Below are 17,333 nucleotides of genomic sequence, written 5' to 3'. Positions count from 1 at the left end.
TACAAGTGTGAAAGTTTGCCACCAAAAGTATTATTTTCTGCCCCAAAAGATCAGATCTCTACTGACAGACAAAACACTGTGGAACATGAGTGGTCAAAAGACTGTATGTGTAGCTTCCTTTTTCCCCCCACATGCCTACAAAGCGGGGATGAACACAAGCCCTCATCACATCAGTTTGAATTCTCAGGGGCGGAAGGAAGAAGAAAATACAATTACCTGATCTGCAGGAGCTGTATCACTGTAGTGCTTGGAATTTGGAAAGGGCATTATTATTAACCTGAAGCAGAAATCCCCAACCTGTTTAGCTTGGCATAACCCTGAAAGACAGGTCGAGCTTACATAATACAGCAGCTTCTATTACCTTTTAAAACCTATGACTATAATTCATTTGCATATAAACAATGAGTAGTCCTGTGGCACCTTAGGGCATGTCTACACAGCAAAGTTATTTCGGAATAGCAGCCATTATTCTGAAATAACTATGCGAGTGTCTACACAGCCATTCTATTATTTCAAAATAATTTTAAAATAACAGGCAGCTTATTCCGAAATCTCATTCTACGAGGAATAATACCTATTCTGAAATAGCTATTGTAAAATAAGATGCGTGTACATGCTCCACTGCTGCTATTTCAAAATAGCCCCTCACCAGGGCCATTTTAAGTTATTCCTCGAGATTCCATGTCTACATTAAGGAAGCCTGCCTCGGACTAATTTTGAGGCTTCCCTGCAGTGTAGATGTGCTATTTTGAAATAAGCTATTTCGGAATAACTATTCTGGAATAGCTTATTTTGAAATTCATGTGCCGTGTAGATGTAGATTTAGAGACTAACACATATATTAGGTCATGAGCTTTCATGGGTAAAACCCACTTCATCAGATGAGTTTAACCAGCTTTAAACTTGGAAATCCTTCTATTATTTTCTTTTCCCAGTTTATACATCTTTAGTTAATCACAGAATTGGCTATAAGCATTATCTCTGGTGAAAGATCGAAGGTACAGCAGATCCACAGTAAATGACTAGTCTTTACAGACTGGAGGTAACTCACTGTGATCTTGGAGTAAGGGACCATCTATCAAAGGCAGATTTACGTGCAGAGCAAGAGAGCCGGAGTGCCAAAGAGGACTGTCTGTTACTCCATCTTAAAGCTGTTAGAATGCTTGAAATTCACACTTGATACCTGGTTGTTTTCTATAATAAGACTTCACCAACCACTTTCGGTTTGTGACTTAGTTTCCAACTGTTTGTGCTTCGTTTTTACCCCATGGTCATGAGCCATTTGAGACAACCTACTTGTATCTCCACATTCACGTCAATTGTCTTTCCACAAGGTCTGCAAAAAGACGTCTAGCAAAGCTGAAACTAACAGCAGACAGACCTACGAAGAGAAAACGCAACATACTCGACCTAGGGACTGTTGTTCTCTGCTTTCCTCATTCCCTCTTCTTGGGAAAAGTCAAACACTAGAATAGGAGCACAAAATACTTCTAATGTTAAGTTCAGAACACTCTTCAATCACATTCTTGTTACAGGGCATTTCAACAAATTTAATTATTAAACATGAAACAAATAAAGACATCCCATAGTGCCGTATCCCTCTCATCTGAAGTAATTTGTGCATTGTCTGTAAATGTGAGTAAAGTCAGTTGATAAAGCATACATTTTGGCATAATTTTAATTTATCAAGGAGAACCCGTTGCATTTTGAATGTAATGTTAATAAAGTCATATTCATATTCATTAATACATATTTAGAAATTCAATGTATTTTACCAAGAAGCGAAGGTGAACACATATTTCCTATAGAAGTATACGGCACAAGAAGCTTGCTTTAGTTAATATTCAGAGAGGTAGCGGTTCTACATAAGTTGAAAAAGGCACTGTTGAGTCTTTGGTTTTCATGGTTATTTCCTTCTTTTCACTCCAAAAGCCAAAATCATAATCATGTAGAGTCTTCCCCTACCTTTGATAGATATGCATGTCACCCACATACTTCAAACTAGCAGATAACACACAAAAGGAAAGGAAATCATTTTACAGGAATTTAAGGAAAAGTAGCTTGCTTAGAAAGTCATCAGTATCTCAACAGTTTACTAGGAAACATTTCAAACACTGTCCTTTACTCATATAATCACATTCTTTTTAAACAAACGGTGAAAGGAAAACTAGAAATTAGTTAGCTCACAAAAGTGAGCTTGAGAGTTCTTTTTGGGCACCATATCTATCTCATGTCTCCCTACTAATTTTTAGTTTTAATCACATTTAAGCATTTCTTTAAAGTGCGAGTTTCTGTCCCATGTTGTTTGAAAGACCAACCAAATAGGAAATTAGAAAAATAATGAAAACTGAGTAGATAAACAACTATCAAATACTGAAGGCAAGTAAACAGAGAAGATTTTATGTGGTCTTTTGTGTTACTTTTGAACACATTAACAGAGAAGCATAGTTATTAAAGTTACCCACATTCCCTTTAACCGCTGAATGGCTTGTGGGAGTGGAAGAGAGCTTATCTGGAAAAAACCTGACATATCCAGTTTAACACTTCTGCACTAACTGGATACAATTCTTGATTTTGAGAGGACAGGAATTACCACATGTAAACTATTACATTAAACACTCCTGTAAATTGTACACTATTACTTATCAAAGCATTTGCTTAATGTGATGTTTATACTGATTGACTAAATTCCTTGATACACACACATCCCACCCTCGTTCCGGAGAGTCGGTGCAAGAAATGGAAGCAATGGCAACCATCTAATTTTGGGAAGTGGGTGTTGTAGTTTTACACTGCAGAGGTGAGGGAAATGCTACTTGAAAATGAAAAGTAAGTGACAGCACTGGAAAATTAACTATTAATTCAGAACACTGGCAGCCGCACCTCTTTTATTACGTTCTCTATTTTTTAGTGAAGAAATCAATTTAATGACAAAGAGGCAAGAAAGTTCACTCCATACATTCAGTGTTAGTATGGAAGACGGATACCCAAAAGCAGTCGGTCTTTAAGTGAATTTCACTCAGTATTTTGGCTCGCGGTCAATTTAGCAAACTTGACTCAAGAAATAAACATCACCACAAGTCTGAAGTTATTCAAGTATGCACTAGAAGTGCTGTATTGGTTTTCAAACAGCTGTTATTCCCCCAATTCTGTAAACACATTGCTCAGAATTTGAGGTTCAATTAAGCTCAGTTCTTTCCCATCATATAGCTCTCTCAGTTCATTCGACTCATATTTTATGGAAGGCTTTTGCACTTGTGTCCCAGGCTCCAGAGCATTTTCTCCAACTATTTTAAGATTCACTAATTTTATTTTCCAGGTATTCTCTCTAACTGGACAGCGGATGAGTCCAAAGATTTGTTCAAAGATGCCCAAGCAAATGTTGCCTCTGTGTACTGTGCCAGCTACTGCCACCACTACTAACCCATGTGGAGAAATTACACACTTTAGTCCACCAGCACCCAAGTTGGGGTTCAATAAGAGATACTCTTCTTTCACCAATGAGAGTAAACGGAGGCTCACCAATTCTGCACCAACATATTCTTCCATGTTTTTTTCCAACGTATTGTAACAAAATTTCAGTTTGACATCCTCCCAGAAATGCTGTGGTCCCCATTGTTCATCAGATTGTCTTCCCAAAGGATGCTGAGAGTTCAGAAGTTCAAAGAACCACAGACAAAATTCTCTTCCTAGGCTGTGCCAATCACCCTCTTCCTGTTGCTTTTGTCTTTGCTCAGAGCTCTGCAATCAAATAGAAGGGAAAAAAACATTCACTTAATTTTCTTAGAGGCTTGCTACTTACTATACACGTCTTTAATACAGCTGTGCTAAAATTTAGTTTCCTATTCTGCACATTCCTGAGTTTTCCAGACAGAATGCTGTAGAAGGAATCGAGCAAGTCAGTCAAACCTAAACCTCTCCTCTTAAATAATAAAGATTCTACATGCTTGTCCATAGCAGGTGCCGAAAGACCTCCTTAATACGTGCCTTAGAAATAACTGAAGTAATTTTATTTTAACAGAAATGAGAAAGGTACTTACAGTTGGTTTGATGAATAAGCTCAAATATAGTCTGTGGATGAAATCCTAGCTCAATTTAAGTCAGTGGCAGTTCTGCCATTTACCTCAATGGGGCCAGGATTTTTCAGAGTGTTTCTAAAGAGTATGATTTAGTCTTGCTGTGCAAAAAGTAGTTGTCTGTACAAATATATTCTAGCTAATACTTGCACTTAAAACTTCAGATTATGGCACTGCCCTGTCAAACCAACATAAAATATAGAACTAAATGCTTAGTTACAATACACATCTTCAATGAATAGACCATTTCTTTGGAGCAATGGTAGCACTTCTCATACTGAAGGAGGCCACATAGTACACGCTGAACCTCCGAAATCTGGGACACTCTGGTCCGGCAACATCCATGGTCCAATAGGACCATGGACGTGGTTGGATCAGAAAGTCCCAGTGCCTGGTAGTGCGAGCCCCGACCCAGGGGAACCCAGCTGGGTGGGACAGCAGTGGGACCAGCAAGCCCAGTCCCCAGTAGCCCTGGCTGGGTGAGGCAGCAGCAGGACCAGCGAGCCCCATCACCGGGAAGCCCCAGCCAGGCAGAGAAGCAGCAAGGTAACCAGTGGCAAAAGTGGGGAAGCCGGTAAGTCCCATCCCCGAGGATCCCCAGCAGAGAACAGCAAAAGCCAAGCAGCTGGCAAGCCCCATCCCCAGGGATCCTCAGTTGGGCGGGGGAGAAGTGGGACTGCTACAGCTGGGGAGCTCTGTCCTTGGGAAGCCCTGTCCCCAAGGAGCCCCCAAGGGTCAGATCCCAAGAACAAGTCCAAGTCCTGCAGGCTGGAGCCCAGTGGCAGGTGGGTCAGAGCAGAGCCAGCTGCAGGGACAGGGGAGTGTCCTGAGAGGCCAGTGGCAGGGTTCTTCCCTGTTCCGGAAAATTCCCTCCTTTGGGATGGGTCAGGGCCTGAGGGTGCCGGACAGGAAGGTCCAACCTGTAGTTAACTCTATCTTCAATATCTCCCTTTACTGTATTTGTCTTTGAGAAGTACAAGCAAGCTTCCTTTACACTTTGGATCTTCAAATGACCAGATGGAAACAATCCTGATCCATATTAATAATTTTGTGTGTGTCCTTGATGCAATATTTGAAGCTGCTGGAGTATATCCAAACCTGCCTGACATCTCAACCTACAGCAGTAGCAATTGCTAACAAAAAAGAAAAATCAGTAACCTAGGAAGAACTGCTAAGAGGATTATTGAGATATAAAACTTCTCACCATTAGGTTATCTACTTGAGCCTAGATCATTTTGGTTAGTGACAAAGTCAATACCAATGGAAAGCTGTCTGGTCACCTATGTGAGGAGAGCCTGGTCTTCACCATGTTTCTAATAGAAAAGTGTCCAAATCACAGAAAACCATCACCACACTTGGCATCCTTGCTATCTCTGGAAAGAGGCCCAGGACTAAGATGTCAAAGATTCTAAACTACCCTTCTCACTAGATGTGTGCTCTTTCCAAAACAGGGTTGAGACACTGATGGAATAGTGTTGGAAAGCTTGCACAGACTCTCCCAGTGCTCTACCCACCTGCTCTGAAGACAGGGAGAAGACTTCAGTCTCCAAGAGAATCATTATTGCACCCTAAGTCTACTGGAAAAAATACTCAGAATATTAATCCAAAACACAAACATTGGCAGCATGGATATAAAGAATAGCCTGAAGAGATCAACACAGCTCCTCTCACAAACTGAATTTAAACTTGTTTAAAAGTCTCAAAGAAATATGGTCCAGTAGAAAGAGCAGAGGACTGTGTTAAAACTAGATTCTTCATTACTTCATTTAATTTCTGTATCCCTAATTTCCTTGTTTTTACAGGTGGGAAATGAAACATGCCTGCCTTTGCAAAGCATTTCTAAGATCTACAAGGAAAGAACTGATGTAACTGAAGTATTATTTCCTTGAAGCAACCCAGTGAGGCTGTAGTCTGTCCTGCAAATGCAGCTGAGAATGATGGGGACGAAGAGAGAAACTAAGAAGCTGTACATCATCCATAGCAAGCGGAATATCACAATGAGGCTGCCTCAACCACATAACTAAGAACAAATGTGAAAAGGACAGTACAAAACCAAGAATAGAAAGTTGTTGAGAATGGTACTGTGGGACAATGAAAATTAGAACCCCTAAGTTGTGTCTGACACTATGTGCAGAGGAAGAAGAAATATGAATACTTAAATATTTGGGAAACAAGTTATTTTTAAGTACAGATTGACAGGTTCCTTTAAAAAGGTACATTTGGTTGATACCAGGATTCAGAAAAAGAAGTTCTGTAAATTAGACGAAAAAACACTTTCCCTGATAAAGGGAGAGTCAAGGGAGTATGTGGAAGAGGACTAGACAGTAATCCATTTATCTCTTAGGTATGCTAGTGCACCTCTCAAACCAACTTTGTTCTTAGGGACATATCCTTTACTTTCCCTTGCAATACAGGCTGCTTTTTTAACTGAATTATTTTAGAATTCAACTTTGTAAATAAAAAACACCTTAACTCTCCACTAAGTTCTAGCTCAGTGATGCCAAGTATCACATTACAAACAGGAATTAGATCCATAGGATTGTTCATTCTTTTGTCTACTTTTCTCAAGTGAGATACCAACAACATACAGTTCATCTCCATCTTCTGGTACTTCTAATTAACACGTGCCTTAAAAGCAGGTCAAGCCAGAAGCAAGTCCTACTAAATATCTGCTATATTCATGATCAATAACTTCTAGAATCAAGTATTAATAATTTGAAGACTTGTGTTTGAATTTCATATTTTAAATATATCCTCCAAATTTATGATACAGTAACTTCTCACCCCCACTTCTGCTGCAACAGGTAAATGGAAGGAGAAACCTGACCATAAAGCACATAAAGTTGGATTTCCCATTCTTCCTGTATTTTCTCTTAAGTATATAACTCGTTTTTATTTTTACTGTTCTAATTTCTAGTCATCTATCCTTCATTTTCTTAAATATAAAGAATTGTTTTCACTCTTGCTGATTTATAGAAAGCAATACTAAAATACTGTCAGAATGACACAAGTCTTACAATGTGGTATATTACTGAGACAACAGAACTACAGTAAACTTCCGATAATCCGGCACCTTTAGGACCCAGGGAGTGCCGGATTATCAAATATGCCAGACTATCAGAAGGGGGGGCTATGAGGGGTCTTGGGTGGGGTGGAGGGATGCTACCCCAGACCCCCCCCCCCATACCCTCTCTTCCGATAGTCCGGCTCTGCCCCAGGAGTCCCTGATTCAGCCGCTGCTGGTCAGTTTCAGCAGCGGCTGAATCGGGGACGCCTTCAGCAGAGCAGCTGGGGTGCTGCTGGGTTGGTCCCGTAGCATCGACCCTTGGCACCACGAGACCAACCCATCAGCACCCCAGCTGCTCTTGGGGACGCCTGGGGCAGAGCAGCTGGGGTGCTGCCGGGTTGGTCCCGCAGTGTCGCTCCTTGGCGCTACTGGACCAACCCGGCAGCACCCCAGCTGCTCTGCCCCAGGTGTCCCCAAGCCAGCCGCTGCTGAAACTGACCAGCGGCTGACTCCAGGAAGCCCGAGACAGAGCAGCTCTGCCCTGGGCTTCCTGGAGTCAGCCGCTGGTCAGTTTCAACAGCAGCTGAATCGGGACACCTGGGACAGAGTAGTTGGGGCGCTGCCGGGTTGGTCTGGTAGTGCCAAACCTCGGCGCTGCGAGGACCAACCCGGCAGCACCCCAGCTGCTCTGTCCCAGGTGTACCAAAGTTAGCTGCTGCTGAAACTGATCAGGGGCTGATTCCAGGAAGCTGGGGCAGAGCAGCTCTGTCTTGGGCTTCCTGGAGTCAGCCGCTGGTCAATTTCAGCAGCGGCTGAATCGGGGACAGCTGGGGTGCTGCCGGGTTGGTCCTGCAGCCCCGAGGGGCAGCGCTACGGGACCTACCTGGCAACACTCCAGCTGTTCTGCCCCCGGCTTCCCCGATTCAGTCGCTGGTCAGTTTTAGCAGTGGCTGAATCAGGGAAGCTGGGGGCAGAGCAGCTCCAATGGTCCGGCTGCCCGGAGCACTTCCGGGTTCCTGATGGTGCCGGACCATCAGGAGTGCCGGACCATCAGATGCCGGACCATCGGAGTTTTACTGTACTAGGTTTCTTACCATGTCCCATCTTCTGGGTTTGTCTTTTGGACTGTAAATTCTGTGAGGGCAGTGAGAGTTTTGCACAACAGCAGGCATACTTTTGTCACTTACACAACAGCATTTATAGATAAGTTATTTCCCTCACAAATAGGAGTCAAATTTGCAAATCAGTAACTACACCACTGTTTGACAGTTGGGTGAGATCCATTATGTCTGAGTCACATAATTACTTTATAGTAATTATGGCAACCTGGAGTTAGAAAGGCCAGGTCCAAAAAGAGTAATAAGCTAAAAACAAAAAAACAAACAAATTTATTTTTCAAAATACAAGGAGGAAGTTCCGATCACCCACAAGCATGCTGCTAATGAGGCACACCTAGTCACATCATATTAAGCATAGATTAGGAAAAGGCCTGTGCAGCAGCAGAGGACGAGTACTGCCACTAGTCCTAAAGTTTCACAAAAGTTTTTAAATGTCCATCGTGCATTTCATGCTCCACTTTCCACAGGACAGGACAAGAAAATGGCCTGCAAAAAGCTTACAGCTATTTGAGCATAAATGATCTATATCATGTGACCTATTACTCAAAAATTCAGGGCAGCAGTGTTGTTTTGGTACTAGTGTCACTGGACAAAGTTTGAAAACAATGGTTGTTTTTTTGTGGGGGTTTTTAAGCATGGTTTGTTTTCCCAACAACAGAGGCTAAACTTTCAGAACATTTGTTATCTTGAAGCTTATGGGACTTCCTATGTCCATTTATTTTGTAGCAGTCACATGTCCATTTCTTTGAATTATCCAGACTCTGAAGTACGATTTTGTCTTAATTCATGATCTAACTATTCCACTCATTGCAATTCAAAGTCAGTTACATTTTAAGTAAGTACTCAGACACTACAGGCAGTCCCCGGGTTACATGGATCCGACTTACATCGGATCCCTACTTACAAACGGGGTGAGGCAACCCCTCACTAGCTGCTTCCCCCCAGCAGACCAGGGAGACGCGAAGCTAGCGCCCCCGCAAGCAGACCAGGGAGACGCGGAGCGGCTTTTCTCAGCAGACACCTCAGCTTGAGAATAAAGGACTGAGTGAAGTGAGGTGTGGGAGAATAAAACTGAGCTCTGGAGAAATGTTTGGCTAGAGTTTCCCCTACAATATGTACCAGTTCCGACTTACATACAAATTCAACTTAAGAACAAACCTACAGTCCCTATCTTGTACATAACCCGGGGACTGCCTGTAATGAATGAAGGTCATTTTATCTAAATATGAGATTCAGATGCGCAAAGATGAAAGGATAATATTTTTTAAGTGAAACTTTTAAACAAAACAAATTCAGTTCCAACTACAAACACAGGAAAACTCAACCATTTCAGTTTGGCTGGGAAAAATACAAGGTCAATGAACTTACAAGCTTGTTCTACACAGGCAATATTCCTAGGTCCTTCAGCATTTAGAACTCACCTGTTGATTTGGTTTACTATCCCCTGTCTCTGCAACACATTCGGTCAGCTGCCCATTCCAATATTGCTTTGCACGATGAATGAGCTGGTGTTTTTCAGAAGAAGGTGACATAATGACTCCTTCTGTTGCCAGGTACTTAAAAATTATTTCTCGATAGACTTTTCTTCGTTTCAAGAGTTCTTCTACACTTTGACTGTAAACTAAAATTGCATGAATGGCTTCTGAAAATAAAGAAAGTTAAGTCAGCAACTGCTTCTTTCATTAGAAAACCAATTGTTGATTTGCTGACTAAAGTAAACTTTTTAACGTGAACATTTCTCTCAATGAAGACAAGTATCAAATTTACGTAAATAAAATTCAAATGTATTCTGCGAACCATATGCAAAAGTCTGAACGTTATCTGTTGTCTCAAAGGTCTAACAGAGACTGATACTTGAATCAGGCCTAATCAGCTGAAACTACAGCATAACAGGTTGCAGGGCTCAACTGAAGACCCCCAAAAAGCAGCTGAGTTCAAACCAAAACTGATTAAACACAAAAACAAACATAAAAACAACTTGCCTCTCCATAAAGAAAACTTCTTGAGTTTTTTTAAATTTTGATTAAAACAAAATATTTGTCAACTCTAAAGGATTTCCTCTCCTGCCCCATTTTTTGGGTAAAGCTCAATTCCTAAATATATTTCTAAAAAAATCAAAAAATTGTTTCAAATAGTCACTAGTTTTGATTTTTTTTCAAGCAATCTCTTTTTTTCCCCCAGACATAATTAATTTGCTAACAGTTTTGGTGCTTAAAATTGTATTTTTTGGCAAAGTGACTATAGTAAACTTCCAATAATCCGGCACCTTTAGGACCCAGGGGGTGCCGGATTATCAAATATGCCAGACTACCAGAATGGGGGGCTATGAAGGGGGTGGGGTGGGGGGGATGCCACTCCAGACCCCTCATAGCCCCCTCCTTCCAATAGTTCGGCTCTTCCCCATATGTCCCCGATTCAGCCGCTGCTGGTCAGTTTCAGCCGCAGCTGAATTGGGGACGCCTGGGGCAGAGCAGCTGGGGTGCTGCCGGATTGGTCCGGTAGCGCTGCCCCTCGGCGCTGCGAGACCAACCTGGCAGCACCCCAGCTGCTCTGCCCCAGGCGTCCCCAAGAGCAGCTGGGGTGCTGCCGGGTTGGTCCCACAGCCTCGAGGGGCTGCGCTATGGGACCAACCCGGCAGCACCCCCGCTGCTCTGCCCCCGGCTTCCCGGATTCAGCTGCTGGTCAGTTTCAGCAGCGGCTAAATCAGGGAAGCCAGGCACAGAACAGCTCCAATTGTCTGGCAGCCGGAGTACTTCCGGGTTCCTGATGGTGCTGGACCATCAGGAGTGCCGGAGCATTGGATGCCGAACCAATGGAGTCTTACTGTATTTGTTGGAAAAAAATTCACTAAGTTCTAGATGAAACACAAACAACACAAAAAAGACAAATGAGTACAAGTAGGATCCTACCAAATTCATAGTCTTGTTTTGGTCAATTTCACAATCATAAGATTTTTAAAGTAGGAAATTTCATGATTTCAACTATTTAAATCTGAAAATTCACAATGTTTTAACTGTCAGACAGTCAAAAGGTTTTTGTAGGAAGGTTGCAGAATTACTACCCTTACTAATGTGCTGCTGTTGATGGCAGCACTGCCTTCAGAACTTGGCATCTGCTGGGGCCAAGGGTCCAGTTCTGAAAGCAACACTGCTTCCATGAAGAAGTAAGGATGGCATGGTATTGCATGGTAATGCCATCTGCACTGATGTCTTCAGAGCTGGGATCTCACCCAGCAACTGTCATTTTAGCCAAGCAGCTCTGACTGCAGTAGGGTTGTCAGATGGTTTAACAAAAAAATACTGAACACCCCCCGCCCCCGAACAAAAAATACTGGGAAAAAATTCTCTCAAGGAAAAAAAGGAGGAGACCAAAGTTGTTAAGCAAAACAGTAAAAGGAGGCTGTCCCTTTAAGATGACCAACATCTTGGGCATCATTTTTAAAAACCTGCAGCTCCACCTGGTAAGCACAGGGAAGCCTGGGGAAGGGGGGGAGCGAAGGGAGGGGGGAGCCAGCAGGGGGTGGGGCACAGGAGCGGCTTCATGAGCCACACTTTTGGGAGGCAAGAGCTGCATGCAGCTTGCGAGCTGCAGGTTGGCCATGACTGGCATTGAGGGAGGCATCACGTGGCCAGCTCCCTGGTATCTGCTGGTCACATGGGCCAGAACAGCGTGTGCTCCGCTCCCACCCCTCCACTAGCGTGGTGCCCAGCAAGCGCCCCCTTATGCCCCCTGTGACAAGGCGTTTGCTCTGCACTGGCCCTTTAAGGGCAAACCCCAGCCCAGAGCAGAGCCTGGGAGTTTAGCCCCAGCTGAGGCTGCATTAGTTGATTAGGGCCCAGCTGGGAGCTATATAAGAGGATGGGCTGCTACTCCCCAGGAGGGTAGTGAGTGCCTGGCTGCTGGAGGAGTAGGATGCTCCCTGGAGCTAGGGCAGGGCTCAGGGAGGCAAGGCAAGGCAGGGCTAGGGGAGCTCTGGCCAAGCAAACCCCCAGACTGCAGGGCCTGAAGCACAGCCTGCAGAAGAAACAACAACCCCCAGAAGGGGGGCTCAGAGACTGATGTGGGCACTGCCGGAGGGCAGTGTCCTGAAGTGAACGCCGTGGCCTGGAAGAAAGAGGTGCGACACCACCCAAGGGAAGGCACCCAGCCAGCAGAAGGAGCTAATTCCTAGGACAGATGGCAGGGGGTGCTGTGGTGGTGAGTCAACCTCCTCACACCCTCCTTCATGATGATTCAGCCATGCTCCTCGCTCTACCGCCCCTGCCAGATGTGACAGGAGAAAATTGTCCCCACCGGGCTTCCATCCATTTCAGATGTTTGGTATTTCATGTTTGGGAGGGGGTGTTGTGTGGGTGTTTTTTTTTTTTTAAACCAGATGGAGCCCACAAATACCAGACTGTCTGGGTGAATACTGGCAACCCTAGACTGCAGCAGCTCCAAAGTAAGGATAGCAATACCAAACCATCCATGTTTCATCTAATTGTGAAAGTGACTTTAGACTTACTTCAAGTCATCAACTGCTGTAGTATCTTATGGATGTGGGAGAAGGAAGTTTGGGGTATTGAGCTCAAGTTAACATCAAAGCCTACTTAAACATTAACCCAAATTAAGTTTAGTTAATGCATATCAGGGAATATATGCAGGGTGTAGCCAACATGTGCAGGCAACATGAAATACATTGCTCGCTACTTCCTGCTGTAGCTAGACTTTCCAGATGGCTTGAAAGTGTAGCCCCACTTAGAGTACAGTCTAAGCATGGCAAGATAAATATCCTAAAAGCGTTATTCTTTTTGGCAAGCTCAAATAAAGCCCCTTTGGCAGTCACTGGACATCAGAAGAAATAGAAGGCTCTAGCTAGATGCTCTGCTTGCAAATAACATGAATATTGTATGCAAGCACAGTTTGAGCCAATAGCGCTGTTACAGCTGGGTTGCTTTTGCAACTTCTAATAATAGGGACGTACCAAATTCTCAGCTGTGAAAAACATGTCACAGATGGTGAGATCTGGTCCTTTGTGTAATTTTACCATAAATTATAAAGATTTCACAATGGGCAGGTGAGGGGGAGCCCACCATTGCATAAAATGGGGGGGGGGGGGTCTTAACCTAAAGAAAAGAAATATCAAATATGGCATTTTTCTACATCACTCAATGTATCCCTCTAAATATTTAATATTTGGTTATTGTCTATCCCACTGAACTGCGTTCTGTTACTTGCTGGCAGAATCACCATCTAAATTCTGATTCTAGAAACCTGCATTGTTGACACACAAGGCAGAACGTTTTCTTTTTTAATCCCAATTTGAGTTCACCAGAACTAGTAGTTAACCAAAAGTTATCTTTTGTAAATTCATACGATTTAAATATGGAAGTCATTGAGGCCAAGCAGATATTAGAACATTGGGATTTCCTTCTTAGATATTATTTTCCTTTAAGGTTACTGTAAAAAATTAAATTTATGTAGGCAAGTAAAATAATTATACTTTGTTTAGAAACTCAGCTGTTCAGAAAGATCATAAAAGGCCATTTTATGTTAAATGTTTCTCTTTCAACCTTGTAGTTATACTAGGGATGTTAAATATCAGTTAATTGAATAGCCGAGTAATCTCATGAATATCTGTCGACTATTCTATATTTTCCAGAGGCCGAGCCAACAACCAGTGTGCTCCAGCCCCACTCCCAATGAGCCCTCTGCCACTCCATGCTACTGCCTCTGTATCAGAGGTAGCAGCATAGGGTGCCAGAAGGGAGCTGGTCTGCAAGGGCAGCCAGTTTAAAAACCAGCTCCCCTCGCGGACCGGCTGCCTGTCACCTTGTGCTGCTGCCTCTGATAAAGAGGCAGCAGCACAGGGTGGAAGCAGCCCCTGTTGAGGGAAGAAGGGGCCTGAACTCCTGGACTCCGTGAGCCAGAACTGAGCTGTCCTGCTTGGTCAACTCCTAATACACTTGAAATGCAGAGCCACAGCAGAGGTAGGTCCCAGACCCATCACAAGCCAGGACTGGCCTGCTAAAAAAGTTTACTGTTAGGGAGAGGGAAATGCATGTAGTCTATAGCATTGACCTCTAAACTTTTGCTTATGAGCTAATTGACTACACTATTACATCCCTAACTTATACTGTTGATTGCTGGAAACTTGAAGTAGCCAATGTTAATTCTAGCTAATGTTTCACATCAAGCACTTTAGTGTTTAACTCAGAACACCTTATATTTAGAAAAAGACTTTTACTAATCCTTACTATATTGGACAAATTCAAAGCAACAGTCATAAATGAAAATGCGTCCACAGAAGGGGTGGAAGATGCACAAAGCGACTTTGCCCTATGAACTAGTAACTTATTTACCACCTGACTCTGCATGTCTCTTTCAACAACTGAGAGCAGTAGTTACTCTTGCCAGCAGCAGCATTAACTGGTGTTTCAGTTAGCTGCAACCCCTGTATGCCTTGCCCACACCTCCAACTTTTAAATAACTTGGGCTCACATGAGACACACTACTTACACATGAAGGCTGTGTCTAGACTGGCCAGTTTTTCTGGAAAATCAGCTGCTTTTCCGGAAAAACTTGCCAGCTGTCTACACTGGCTGCTTGAATTTCGGCAAAAGCACTGACTTCCTACTGTAAGAAATCAGTGCTTCTTGCGGAAATACTATGCTGCTCCCGTTTGAGCAAAAGTCCCTTTTGCGCAAAGCTTTTGTGCAAAAGGACCAGTGGAGACCGCTCTGATTTGTTTTCCGCAAAAAAGCCCTGATCATGAAAATGGCGATGGGGCTTTTTTGCGGAAAAGCGTGTCGAGATTGGCACAGATGCTTTTCAACAAAAAGTGCTTTTGCAGAAAAGCGTCCATGCCAATCTAAACGCTCTGTTCTGAAAATGCTTTAATGGAAAACTTTTCAGTTAAAAGTATTTCTGGAAAATCATGCCAGTCTACATGTAGCCCCTGTGATTATCTTGGTAACTGATTCAAAAGTCTGAATGCTCCCCAGAGAAAAGAAATCCACGATTTTATTCACTGAAAGCTGATTTTGGCAGTAACATTTCGTGTTGGTGTACAGAGCCTAGCATAACCTACTACTGATGCCGTTTGGATGCTACCACAACACACTAATAAAAAACAAGCTAACCCACAGAAAGACCCATGGAAGGAAGACACTCTAAATAGGGATAAATCCAATCAAGCCTTGAGTGCTCACAAATGATGTAACTTTAGTGTCATTGAAAAAAAGCTATATAATTTACCTAATCAGGAAAATAATAATTATTGTCTTTGAACATAAAATCAGAAGGCTACTTGCATAATGCAAAAAAAAAAAAGCCTATTTTACATGTTGTCTCCTTATATTCTGCTCCATGTTTAATAAACACTGCACCTGACTATGATTATTTAATGAACTGCATCATCAGTGACTAGGTAACAATGACAGAGATGTAGCCGTGTTAGTCTGGTGTAGCTGAAACAAAAAACAGGACTATGTAGCACTTTAAAGACTAACAAATATATCACCTAATAAACCATCCTGTTAGTCTTTCAAGTGCTACATGGTCCAGTTTTAGGTAACAATGCTATATGCATAGGAACCCCCAAAAGTTTCACCCTCGTCCCTGCCCTTGCTCCCACATGATCTTTTAGGCTGCTGGAAGCCGCCAGGCAGGCGACTAGACAAAGCACAAAACCCTTCCGGAATTATTCCTGCAGCACAAGGACCGCGCCATGGGGCTGAGGGGAGCAGCGGGGCTGGGCGCGGGGCTGACACAGACCAGTATTTACTTTGTGGAACAACGACGCCCGACGCGATGGGCGAGGCGAGGGCCGGGCGCCAGCTGTGCGGGGGGAGGACGCAGCAGACACAAGCAGCCGCGTTCGCTTCCCGAGAGCCAGGCGGTGCCCACCCAGACTACAGGGGCGTGGCTAGCGTTAGGCCCCGCCCCCTCCCCGTCCCCGTCCCCGCCCCCTCCCAGCAACTAGCCCCCGGCCCCACCTTGTCGGTTCTCCGGCAGCACCAGGCGGTTGGTGATCGTGTCCGCCAGCGCCATCAGCTCGCCCGTCTCCAGCCGCTCCAACAGGCCCCGGCACCCGGCCCGCTCCCGCTCGCTCAACCCCATCGTGCCCCCGCCCCGCGGCAGCCGGCGCCGGGCCGGAGCCAGGCCCGGCTCGCGCAACCCTGACAACCAACTACCACCGGAAGAGATGAAGCGTCCGTTGCCGTAAACAGGCCCTCGTGGGCCGCCTGGGAGCGTCAGCTATCGGGGCCCGGCCGGAAAAGGGCCCCTGCTGGCATTAGGGTTCCGCCCCCTTTCTCTGTCCCGCCTCTGGAGCGGAAAGGGGGGGGGGGGGGGAAGAAGAGAGGGAAGGATGCTTTCGGGCGGGAGGGCGAAGGCAGAAGACAGCTCCGGCGCTGGGTCAGTGACTACGGGTGGGGGAAGTTACAAATGCCTCATTGAAACATGAAATAAAATACAGGACTATGTAGCACTTTAAAGACTAACAAGATGGTTTATTAGATGATGAGCTTTCGTGGGCCAGACCCACTTCCTCAGATCAAATAGTGGAAGAAAATAGTCACTACCAATTGTGACAATTTTCTTCCACTATTTGATCTGAGGAAGTGGGTCTGGCCCATGAAAGCTCATCACGTAATAAAACCATCTTGTTAGTCTTTAAAGTGCTACATAGTCCTGTTGTGTGTTTCAGCCACACCAGACTAACACAGCTACATTTCTATCATTGAAATGTGGGGGAGGCGGGAGGGGGGCAAAGCAGAGACACCAACTCTGACCCCAACCAGGGCAGCTTCTGCCACAGGATAAGGGGGACACGCCCCCATATCGCCTCCTGCCCCCAGGGGAATCAACTCAGCCTCTGCACAGAGTATAGAGAGGTTTAAGGACAAAGAGTTGGATTAACTACGTCAATGGAAATAGCTCTCTCTCACCTCACTTAGCCAAGCGCAGCTGCCCTGCTGTCACAGCGTACACAAAGACAAGCCCGATGATGGCCCTCTCGGATCCTTTGGTTATGGGCTGTGCCCACTTTTACACAAAGGCAATAGGCAGGCAGCAGGCACCCTAAATGCCACCACCCTCACAAGGAACTTAAGCCACAGGATAGTCCAGGCCTCTGTTTGATTCACCTCA

General features: G+C 44.4%; 1 protein-coding gene across 1 annotated transcript; it reads right to left on the bottom strand.

Annotated features, from left to right (window-relative positions):
- Positions 1-2,871: 2,871 nt before the first annotated feature.
- Positions 2,872-16,434, bottom strand: C1H3orf38 (chromosome 1 C3orf38 homolog). Its single transcript, XM_075908747.1, has 3 exons — positions 16,178-16,434; positions 9,623-9,843; positions 2,872-3,741 (listed from the first exon to the last, which is right to left on the bottom strand). The coding sequence occupies exons 1-3, from the start codon at positions 16,299-16,301 to the stop codon at positions 3,136-3,138; spliced, it is 951 nt and encodes a 316-aa protein (XP_075764862.1). The 5' UTR covers positions 16,302-16,434; the 3' UTR covers positions 2,872-3,135.
- Positions 16,435-17,333: the final 899 nt, after the last annotated feature.

This window comes from Pelodiscus sinensis, chromosome 1, assembly GCF_049634645.1.
Source record: "Pelodiscus sinensis isolate JC-2024 chromosome 1, ASM4963464v1, whole genome shotgun sequence".
In the NCBI taxonomy this organism is placed as follows: domain Eukaryota; kingdom Metazoa; phylum Chordata; order Testudines; family Trionychidae; genus Pelodiscus; species Pelodiscus sinensis.
The sequence above is the reverse complement of the archived record's forward strand: the minus strand, read 5'-3'. Positions and strand labels throughout refer to the sequence as shown.